The sequence below is a fragment of the Plectropomus leopardus genome, chromosome 16 (assembly GCF_008729295.1).
Source record: "Plectropomus leopardus isolate mb chromosome 16, YSFRI_Pleo_2.0, whole genome shotgun sequence".
In the NCBI taxonomy this organism is placed as follows: Eukaryota; Metazoa; Chordata; class Actinopteri; order Perciformes; family Serranidae; genus Plectropomus; species Plectropomus leopardus.
The window spans coordinates 17,103,698-17,115,710 of record NC_056478.1 but is presented as its reverse complement, the minus strand read 5'-3'; the positions used below and the strand labels follow the sequence as shown (position 1 = coordinate 17,115,710).

Sequence of the window (12,013 nt, the reverse complement as noted above, 5' to 3'; positions counted from 1 at the left end):
TGCTGGCTAATAAAAGTGACAGTAAAACACTTATTCCTGTGGTCAGAGCGAGAGCCCAGAATGACTGGTTGTTGGGGTCTGAAACCAGAGGTCTGCCTGCCTGCTGCCTCTCTCACCCCCACCACCTCTCGTTCTTCATTTGTATTGTTGAAAAGAGGACTTAAGACGCTGACGTTGTGATGCAGTACCTACAGGTGTAGGCCGTTGTGAAATGAGAGGTGTGGGGAAATTCCCCCATCAAGCAGCTGTGAGACTGATAAACCAGGGGGAACTGTTTTCTCACACTTAACAGTCAAACGCGGCCTTCAGTTTGCTGTTCAGTGAATCATAATAGTGGTCTGGTTTTAATAATCAGTGCAGAATGCAAAGAGCAGCTCTGACTTGTTTGTTTCGAAAATATTGTACCACACGCTGTCTTTTCTTGATAAGAGTGGAGAGAGTGTAAGAAATATGGAGAGATGGCAGAGAAGAACACCTACAACTAATTACGTTTTTTTGCAAATGACACCAAACTATATAGCCATTTATCTCGTTCTCCATTTCTCCCCTGAAAGCTGCATCAGTTTACAGATAAGCCATAATTTCCTCAAACTGAGACTTTAGTTATTGGTCCAAAAGAGCAGAGAGAAAGTGTGCATATAGGGCTCAGAAATGCACTGTTTACAGGTCTCAATAAAAAGTCAGCAAATCAATTACAGCTAAAAAATCATTACTGCACTGCTGTCATTTTTAACCACATTAGTTTTTCAGACTGAAATATCTCAACATCTGCTGGATGGATTTTAACAGCATTTTGTACATACTTAAATGGCCCCCAGTAGGGCTGGGTATTGTATAAAAAAATTACAATACCATAACCAATATCAGTACTTATACCACAGAGTACTTTATTAGACACCCTACGTATGAATGGATGAATAAATTAAACATAAAATGCCACCAGACACCGCAGGCGAGGGACCTTGGCACACAAACTACCAAGTCTTGTCAAATGCACTGCATGTTTTCACCACACCACAGACTGTATGGGCTGTAGCTGCTGCAGTGGGTCAATCACGTCACATTTTCATCAAAGAATGCTTGCCGTGATTGGCTGCAAGAAGAACTGTACAAATAGTGATATTTTTCTAGATCCACGTATAAATATGATCAAACGCAGACATTGCTTGGATGGAGAAGTTTCGATACTACTCGGTACCGAGTTATTTCGGCTGATACCATAAAGGTATCGAGCACTGATATCCAGCCCTAATTCCCATAAAATGAATCCTAATGACTTTGCTGATCCCCTGACTTCACGTAGTGTCAAATTTTCAATTTGTCCAATACTTTGGTTTATCTAACAGTTTAGTTTTGTTAACAGAGTCTAACACTTGTTGTCTGACAATCAGAGCTGCCAGCATGGATCAAGACTCTTCTTGACTTCTGCAAAATCTCTGAATTAAGGTTTAAAGTATTATGTTGGTTATTATTTTATTATCTTACTAGAGTTTTTTTTAATTAAACTGCGCTTAAAACTGATTTATTTTGTTAAGAAAAAACAAAAATATAGCAGCCAATCCCCTTCACAATTACAGCCAGTGCCTCAGCAATAGAGAAAGAGTTTTAACACACCTTTGTTGTAGACTCAGGCACCCAGGACTCCTTTTTTTCTGCACGTTTTCCTGCAACTTCCCTTTGTTTGTTACACTGCACCCCAAACTACAACAGGTGTGGCTGGCTCAACGATCAGCAGCCAAGCCAATCAAAATCAGACAATTGGAGCAATAATCAAAAGATATGGATGGATTCTTTAGAATTAAAAACAAATTGGTATTTCTGTGTCTACACATTATATGAAGCACTTACGAGTTGCATTTTATATATAAAATGTGCTTTATATTGTATTATCTGCAAAGCAAACAGCACTGACAATGAGGCAAGTCCTGTAGCACAAGCAATGTTAAAAAAAAGTAAAATCAAACCTCTTCACTTTATAGTGTTAAGTTAATTTAATGTTTTTATTATTAATCCAGTTACCAGAGGAAATAGTAGAATGATAAAAACAAGGTACCAGTAAAATTGCATTTCCCTTGTATGTATTCTGTTCTGCAACTCTCCCCTGGGCCGACAGTATCTTCACATCCTTATGACGGCAATGATCATCATCATCATCATCATCATCGTCATCATCATCATCCATTCATGATTCTTCCAAACATTCACATGTAATGGTGAAAACACATGAAGCAGTCCTTTTTTACAAAAGTACACAACAGACAAGTTGGAAATAAACAATGACTAAGATATATTTACAAGACTTTTTAGCCTGAAGTTAAAACATTAAGTAAAATCTGTGTTGAGACAACAACAAAAAAAAGTATCTTAAAATAATGCCGTGCAAAAAGTTCCCGCAGCAGCGACGAGTTCTCTGATGTTGGGGTAAAATGATACAATTGTTAAGGAGTGCGCTCTTAGTTACGCAAACTATTTTTTTTTTTACCACCCTCTATTACAGATGGTAGCCTCTGAAACGCATTAATATGCTGTACCTTAAATTAAAGAGAAATGTGTGCGCCGTGTTTTCAGGCTATGTCTACAGCTTTACGAGATAAAATCCCACATTAAGACACATAAAGGCCCCTGCTCTCCAACATGGAGGACTGTGAGATAAGCATTTAGCTATTGTGACTGAAAGATAACTCAACGGATATAAAGTGTCGTTACAGAAGGTGACCGTCTTGTTTAAATATTTCGGATAAAGTTAGGTAAGGGGCAATGTCATTACCGCTTGAAAATTAATGCTCAACCATACAGCTCATACATTTTTCAGGGTCACAGTACGGTGGTGTAAGAAAAACATTTTACTGTTTAAAGGGATAGTGTGGATTTTTCAAAGTGGGGTTTTATGAGGTGCTTATCCATATTCATATGGATAACATATTTAACATATTTCAATCACATCAAAAGGTCCAACCTAAAAAATTCAATATCAGTTTAAGTGTATGCTATATCGAGAGTATTTCCACGGCATTAGCTTAACGTCTGACAGCCCTTCAGACGGGGAAGCTTCATTTTCCTATCAGTTCTCTTATCAAAGTCACCGGGCTCCGCTAAGAAAAACAGTATTTGTTTGCAAAGGCCTTAAGTTTAAATTTACTAAAGTCCTACAGTTTGTTTTTTTTCAGATGCTTTAAAAAAAATTGTCATCTGAAAGAAAACTACACAGATTAAGTGAAAAAGTAACATTTCCTCTCTTGCTTTTATCCACTGGAGTTATCTTTCTGGCTGTCACAACTCTCTACCTGTGATTTACATCTGGCACTGCAGCTGCATAAATGGGCTGAGCTGTTCTCCCTCTCTGGCTGCACAGTCTCTCTGTCTGTGTGCGGTGCACATCCTCATCTTCATCGTCATCATCATCCACCTGAAAATTACCATCTGACATGTTAAAAGCGAGCCATCCGACTTATGAAATGATTTCTTGCAACTCATTCCTCTGTCTTGTCACGGATATGTCCCGCCACTACATTTTCTTGACTGATCCTTGGTCAAAGAACTCTATGAAGGCCTTTGACGGATGCAATAAATGAACCTGATCAGAAAACTTCAATGCCAGACAAGTTTTGGAATCGGTGCCCGTATGTGACTGACACAGAGTGAGGTCGCGTTTCTAGACAGGCGACAACTTCAGACAAAACAAACGAGCGTCAGTGTACAAAGGCCTGTACCTTTTTACATGCCAAAGTCACACAACAACGCTAACTAGCTACTGGAGGCAGTGGTAGACCAGCAGCTCCTGTTTTTATGTTACATCACTGTTTTTCTCCGTGCAGTCTGGCTGTGAGGACAGCAATATAAGAGCTTCATTTTCCAGTTGGAAATCACTGTCTGACATTAAGATAAAGCAGTGAAAATATTCTAAATATAGCAAACACTTACACTGATAGGAATTTTCTAAAGACTACTTTGGGGTTTTTTTGGCCTTAATTAGACAGGACCGCTGAAGTGTGAAAGGGAGAGAGGGAGGGATGACATGCAGCAAAAGGCAGAAGGTGGAATCGTACCTGCGGCCGCTGCAGCAAGGACAAAAATACACTCTGACGCTGACTCCATCTGCACCAGAACATTGCTTAGCTTTCGTGTCGGTCTCCAGCCTGCTTCTCCAAACTGAGGGTGTGTGCACCGACATCTACCGTTTGCAATATATTGTCTATAGATAAGTGCCACATATGACCCCACCTCAAAAAATCTGAACTATCCCTTTAACTTGGAAAGAGGTGAAGAGGCAGTTTGAGGAGTTCAAGGTTTGGGACTCGTGTCTAAGACAATCTTACAGGCACTCAAAACTTCTGTGACTGCTGACATGACAAATCACGTGGACCCCTTGGGGGCATCTTAGTGTAAGAGTCAAAACTGCAGAATCCCTTTCTGTACCATTACTAAGAAAAATAAGAACCAAAGGTAAAGAACAGTAAAAAAAAAGAAAAAGAAAAGAATAAAAGATACACACAAATAGACAGAAAAGCACCACAGAAAACGTGGTCTCAGTTCCCAGTTTGGCGCAACTTCAGAGTGCTACACCTTCTGTGCGAGCGGCTGCGCTGACCGCCGGCCTGCCTTCATGCGACTACGTGCATACACCCGTAAGAAAAGTGCCAAGAAAACTACCGCAACGCCAAATCCACCTACTATGGTGACGGCATGACCGTAAAGGAAACAAGAGAGGAGAATGGCTATGGCCTGTCGCAGGGTCATAATGATGGTGAAAACCGCAGCACCAAACTGGTTGATGGTGTAGAAGATAAAGAGCTGGCCGCAAGCTGAGCACACGGACAGCAACACGGCATGGAAGGCAAACTCGGAGTGGCGCGTCATGAAGGCCAGAGAGTCGAAGAAGGCGCCCTGCTCGAGTAGAGAGCCGACAGTGAAGAGGCAGGAGAACAGGTTGACCCCGAACATCATCTGCACTGATGACATCTTGTACTTAAACAGGTTGTCCTGCCAGTTGGAGGTGAAACTGTCGAAGACGATGTAGCCGATGAGGATGACGATCCCGCTGAAGGTGGTGACGGTGGACGGGTGCTTACTGGGCGTGCTGGAGAGCAGGAACATGCTCACACCCACTGAGATAAGCACGGCGGTAAAGTACTCCCAGTATTCGTAGCTCTTGTGGGAGACGATCTTACCCATAAGCATGACGGGGATGACCTTCGAGGCCTTGGCCAGGACTTGAGTGGGGAAGCTGATGTACTTGAGGGCCTCGTACTGGCACCAGCTGCTCATGATGTTGGAGAGCGAGGCGAAGGAGTACTTGTACATGGGTGCTCCGTGGCGAGGCTGCTTGAACAGGATGCACCAAAGGCCCGACACGGTCAGAGCCAGGATACGGTTCATGAAGACCAAGAACTGAGAGTCCTTGAATTTCTCACCCTCATCTTCTGGAGTCGTGGCTCCGTAAGAACGTGTCATCACCCTCTCCTGGAGGACTCCCCATGTCAGGTACGATGCCTGACAATAAAAAAATGACTTTAGCTTTTCCAGGGTAGACTTAGTGTTATATTGTTTTCAGCAGGAGCAATTTTCATTCAAAGTTTGAGCACTGGAGTTGATTGTTGGCATTGGATGGCTCAGCTTTCTTACATTTATTACTATGTCACTACGTAGTTTAAGCTTCCAGTAAGTTTGGATTTGAAGTCTGTTCAAACACAATGGTCGCCATGTGCATTACTCCGCTTCATGCTGGCTGTTCCGTTAACCGTTATCAAGACGGACTCTTCATCCTGGTAGGCGCATGTTAGTTTATCACAGGTGTGGTTGTCTGACAACAAACCGACATGTAACTACCAGGATGTATCCCATCACCACAGATCTGTAAAATCTACAAACTTCCTGTGTTTTTTAAAAAAACCCTGTTCATTTGTTTCCTATAAATCATGTCCCGTCTCTAAATTCAGATGTTTGCTGGTACGCATATGCAGCTCAAGGGGAACTTGAGTTCTTTTTTCGCTCAGCAGCAGTTGGAGGAGTTTCAGTTGTGGAATTAGGGTTAATCACTTTTAGGGAGGAAAAATGGTAATGGAGAATCTCTACTGCCGGCTGTCCCTTTTATATAGACCCCGAGCTTTGGTGCTGTTACTACCTCCATTGACAGCTTAAAGGCAACATAACTCAGTACCTCGATTAAGATAGGCCTATAGTTTTATATAGAGCTAAATGTCATAGATGATGAGGTCTGCACCAGAGTCTCTTAACCGGCACCTCCCTTTATACAAACTTAATATAAGCATCTTTTCAATAGCGAGAGAGATGAGAGAAGAGCAAACTGTAAAACAAAGACTAAACAACCGTCTCCACAGCTGCACAAACAGAAAGACCCATTACATGTCATTATAAGGATTAGACAACACGTGGCGCAATGTTTGTAATTTCTAGGAGGATCCTCACCTGAAGTCCCGCAGCACAAAAGATTAATTTGACAACCTGCTTGACAGATGAGCCTGAATCAGCCTCGTTCCTGGGTGCTACCGATACGTCATCCAACAGACCTGCTTTGGCCTCGCTGCCAAACACGCACGTCTTTATGACGGGGAAGCAAATCCCACTGCCTGAAAGAAAGTCAAACATACAGGAAAAATAATGAAGACACTTGACATCAAAGTGGATCAGGAAGGAACTCTATAAACAAATCTGTGTTCTGTGGGTGGTGTGCATTTCCAAAATGACAAGTCTCACAAGCCCAAACCTGTTTCTAAGTAATTAGTACGCTTGAAGTAGCTAATGAGGAAGTAGCCAGGGATGATGATGGTGGAGTAACCCAGCATGTTGACGAGGAAGCGGAAGAGCCAGACATCGTGCCAGCCTTCCAGTAGTGACGACTCCTCGGCAGCCACGTTGGAAGGCAAGAGGAGCAACACAAGTACAGGCCAAACCCTAAAGGGAATACAGCATAATACATCAGACCACACGATAGTTATATTATCTCTGTCATATACGACTAATATAAGCAATAAATCAAAACACTGCATTGCTCATCATAACAATGCTGATGATAAATATCGACTGGGTAACCATATAAAAACACTACTTTTATGTCTATTTCCTACTTTCTTAACCCTCTGAACCCTGAGCACATTGCTGCATTTTCTTTCGAAAAGTTGAAAGAATTCTAAGAGCAACTTTAACTGAATTTTTTTTTGAACAGGTAAAAAAAGAAAAGGGATGAATGAACGTTAACATACAGACATGTTCGAAAAGAAGTGCAAACGTATTAAATCCCACTCCTTCTCCAATAGTCACTGAAAAATTATTGACTCGCTTCCATTTAAAAATAAATGGAACTTTCTTAAATTATATAAACTGTAAACATATTTACATTGTAGTTTCCAGAAAAAGAGGAAGTGATAGAAAAAGGAAATAACAACTTGGTAAGAAATGTTCTAGAAATTTTAAGAAAATCGATAGATAAAAAAATTATTTTTTTAAAGTTAGAGAAAAATGTTTAGGGGAAAAAAAGAAAACGTGAAACGTTCGAACTTTAAATGAATTTTTTTTTTTTTAAATCGCTGAATATTCAAATTTAACGCACACATCTGGTTTGACCAACATTACTCCGAGTTGGGTACAGCCCTGGTAGTTTTACACACTGAACTTTTCGGCTTAATACACCACTACGCAACTTTCATAGGAATGTCCAGTTCTATTTACACATCCCTGAATACTAACCGCACTAACCGGTCATTCACAAAATAGGCTACAGTATGAAAGGTATGGAAGCACGTTAAACAACCATAACCTGCTAAACTCGCTGTGAGAAATTGAGATGAGCTTCATAACCCACCCCCACAAGCAGCTTAAATATCTTTAGCACACCTGTAATGATACTCTGGCTTCCTATGAAAAAGGTGTGCTCCTTGCTGTCGTGGCACTGAGTGTGTATCTCATTCAGAGGGAGGCTAGGCCTCCTCCCAGGGGGGCTGTGAGCCTGACTCACACAGAGCCTCTTTGTGTGGGACTCTGCTGTGGCCTGGCCAGCCCGTAGGCCGCTGTGGAGCGACCTGGGCTCTGAACAAGAAACTTATTACATGGAGGAATGCACTGCACTGGCTGGGCGGTTAACCCACAGGCTACTACACCAGAGAGAGACAGCGAGAGAGCTCCCATGATGTACCTGAGGGGAGAATGAGTCCTTGTGTACCAATACATGACAGCAGATAAAATGGGGTGCAATTACACGATATTGCACACCTTGTTTGAAAAAGAGAATAAAGCGGCCCATCCCTGATAATGACTATGCAAATGTTACTTTCTGTAACTGCAGGAGGGTGCGGTCTGGATAAATAAATATATTCTCTGTACAACACATCAGTGTGGATGGAAATACCCAGACGGTTGGCGGTGTTGCACCAAATTCTGAGACCCATCAGATTCAATGACCTGTACAGGGCATTAATACTGCCACTGCAATGTTTTAACCATACTTTACCATAGCGCTGACTTACATATCTGTATTATGTGATATATTATGGTATGATATGAGACTAGAAACCATCAGGGTTTTACACACATTTTAATTACTTTTCCATGACTTTTCAAGGGTCTTCAATAACAACTTTTTCTTCTTGTTCCACTTGCCTGACGTTCATCAAACACAACAGATTCATACTGAATTCAGACATTATTTTAGGTTGCTGTCATACATGAAAGAGATGGAACGGAAAAAATGGAGCAACAAAAGTTCACAAATCGAAACACTTTAAATTAAAAAAAAAAAAATTAAACATTTTTTCCCCCAAGTTTTCCATAACCATGGGAACCTATATCATCCAAGATTTTGGATATTGTAATACAGTACCTGTAGTTTTCTCCTGGTTTTAAAGGCTGGATTACAATAAAAGTGATGTTGTTTTTTTGGACTTACCAGACTGCTCTAGCTGTTCTATTACTTGCCTACTTATATTCACATTACTGATGATTATCAATCCAAAAAAGGAATTGTGTAAAAACTATTGTGTCAAACTCACAATATATGCAATGACAATATTAAGGAATATCGATAACAATGTGACATTTGATGTATTATCACAAAAAGTATTTTTAATAATAGTTTTCACTGCAGCTCTTGTTATTAGTCGGAAAGGGGCAGGTATTATAAGATTGTCTTCTTCCTCCTGTTTGTTCATGTAATATAAGTGTTATGAGAAAAAAAACATAATGAGTTTTTGTTATTATTTTGAATTTCATACACTGACACAAGCAAATAAACCAAATATGAATGAATAATATAAAATTTGACTTTTTGGTGACATTCATGCCTGAGAAAAAAAAAGATGAACAAAATCCTATTTCTCATGTCTGAGCACTTTTAATATTTGTGAAACACTTATTTAAAACATTGTAATACCAATTAAGGCCTTTTTCTTAGATCAATGAGTTTAATGTCTTTAAAGACTTTTTATGGATCTGTGCAGACCCTGATTAAATAGCAAGTGGTCAGACTTTATGTTCACCACCTTAACAATGGAGCTTGCATTTCACTAGAAAGTAACTTAAATGCTTAGGGGGAATCTAGTAGAGTAACAGTACACAGTATATTTGGGCTATGTAGTGGAGTAAAAGTACATATTATTTTTGGGCTATGTAGTGGAGTAAAAGTACATATTATTTTTGGGCTATGTAGTGGAGTAAAAGTACGCATTATATTTAGGACACGTAGTGGAGTGAAAGTAAAAGTTGACAGAAATGTAAAAACTCAATTAAAGTACAGATACTCTCATGAAATACTTAAGTACTGTATAAAAGTACTATTACTTTGTTACATTACGTCACTGGTGATTAAGTACAATAAAAAAAGAGCATTTGCAGTGGAAATATAAAGCTTATTTGGGGTGAAATTCTTATTCGGCTCACAGTTTTGAGTATCACCGGTTCATGTACACAAACGGACTCAGTTTAGCAGCAGGCTGGACGATAAAAACACACTGACAGTCACTTTAATGGATGTATAACGGTAATTAAAGGTTATTAACGATTAACCGACCTCACTGCCACGCTGACATGTACATTAGTCATCGGTCAGCCGACCTTATTCAGCCCTAAAACTCGTCTTTAGCACAACATCTCCTCCAGTTAGCTAACGTTACTCTGGTCTCTAACGTTACCTCCATGAAAAAGATGGCATTTTCCCACAGTCTGTGGCCCGACACCTGGCGCAGCACACCCGCCGACACACTCAAACGTCCCCGCTGTGACAGGGCATGAAGTCGCGCTGATCCGGCGGGTGGTGGTGTTTTAATATTTGGAGATTGTCTTGTTTCGGACTAGCCGCCTTTAGCTCCGCTGTGTTCAACTTCTCCTCAATGGCCGATGTGTTCAGTTGAGCAGGAAAAGCCCCCTCCTCTTTGATCTACACCGGAGGACGCATGGGAGGAGAACAGCGCCCTCCAGGCGGCCCTGCCCCCTGCCGGTGTGGAGGAGGAACTGCAGCTGGAAGCGGGCGCGTTACAGAGCAGATTTCATACTTAAGAGCAGTTCAAAGTGTTGCACGTGATGAATAAATAAATAATAAAAAAAAAAGAAATACAACATAAAACCACGTAAAGAGATTCAAATAAATCAAATTGAATTTAAAAAATACACTAAGCCTCTGTGTAATTACTCAAATGTGCAATATTCAACTCTTAAAAGTAGCCTATATTTAACATGTTACACATTGCATATACTGTATATATTCTTATGGTTGTTCTTGCTTATGCATATCTTATTGTTCATTGTTGTAGCTTTGAGCACATTTATATTTTTAACTTACATACTAGGTTTATACATTGCATTGCAGCATAAGGCAATTTTATATTTTAAATACTTTACACACTCAGCATATTATCCATATTATAATTCAAATACTAGTGCTTCACATACTAGTGCTAGTTTATATTTTTACACATTTGCATACTCAGCATCCTATACGTACTTTAAATATTATAAATAAACTGACATAAAGAGACAAAGAAAAGACCACAAAGTGATGCTAAGGAGCTGCAAATAGATATTAAATTATTCTAAACAAAGGACACAAAATTACCTCAAAGTGACAAAATTACGACAAAAACGGCCAAAATAACCACAATGGAACACAAATCGACTACAAAAAGAGACATAAAAGAGACACGAAACAACCTCAGAGATACAAAATGAACACAGGCACAAAACAACCAAACAGGACGTGAAGTTACTCAAAGAGACACAAAATAACTACAAGTAGGGGTCAAACAACTACAAAAGACACAGAACAATAAAAAATAAAAAATAAAAAACAAATTACAAAATTTCCCCACAGAAACACAAAATAAAAAATAAAAAAACAAAGTAACTATAAAGAGATACAAAATGACTACAAAGAGATGAAGAAAAAGAGAAACGAAAGGATCCATAATAACTATAAAGAGAGGAAAAACACTAAAAAAGAAAGAGATAAAAACCACCAAAAAGTCTGTGTGTCTTGCTTCTATGTAGGAGAGGTGGTGGGGACTTTTGCATGTTTGTGCCCAGGGGCCCATTGTCTCATAATCCTGTCATGGCTTTTGGTTCAGTTAAACAAAAGTTTTTAACCTGGCGCTGCTTTTTCTCTTCGCCCCTCAGAAGCTGAGAGTCCTGAGCTTTAAAACAGTAACAGAAAGAGAAAACAGTTTACAGTAAAGCAGCAAATTAAAGGTCAAAACTCCAGGAACACTAGCAGGTTGTAAAGAACAACTTTACTGTGAGACAACTGCATTTTGTCTTTTTGTCTTAATGGCCAAAAGCTCCTCTCCATGCACCGTGGAAGAGGATCAAATTAGTTCCAACTCAACAAGCTTCATTAAAATGCAGATATATGACTATTTTACATTTTGATGATTATCTGACAATAATATGTACATAAGAACAATTTTGAACATGCTTTTCCTCACCGTAGATATAGCAGGGAACGCACAGCCGGAGCCAATTCTGTTAATAATGACTCCGTTCCAATAAAATAAGCAAATCCAGTGCGTGAACA

At 39.8% G+C, this 12,013-nt stretch overlaps 1 protein-coding gene across 1 annotated transcript; it reads right to left on the bottom strand.

The window, feature by feature from the left end:
• Nucleotides 1-1,979: 1,979 nt before the first annotated feature.
• On the bottom strand, nt 1,980-10,360 carry slc35b2 (solute carrier family 35 member B2). Its single transcript, XM_042503750.1, has 4 exons — nt 10,140-10,360; nt 6,725-6,912; nt 6,427-6,587; nt 1,980-5,490 (listed from the first exon to the last, which is right to left on the bottom strand). Exons 1-4 carry the CDS (start codon nt 10,157-10,159, stop codon nt 4,558-4,560), a joined length of 1,302 nt encoding a protein of 433 aa, XP_042359684.1. The 5' UTR covers nt 10,160-10,360; the 3' UTR covers nt 1,980-4,557.
• Between the last annotated feature and the right edge of the window lie 1,653 nt (nt 10,361-12,013).

Coding starts and splice junctions, on each gene's coding strand:
- slc35b2 (XM_042503750.1), bottom strand. CDS start 10,159: ATGCCATCTTTTTCATGGAG. Junction 6,913..10,139: donor ATGCCATCTTTTTCATGGAG/GTAACGTTAGAG, acceptor TATTCCCTTTAG/GGTTTGGCCTGTACTTGTGT. Junction 6,588..6,724: donor TACTAATTACTTAGAAACAG/GTTTGGGCTTGT, acceptor ACTTTCTTTCAG/GCAGTGGGATTTGCTTCCCC.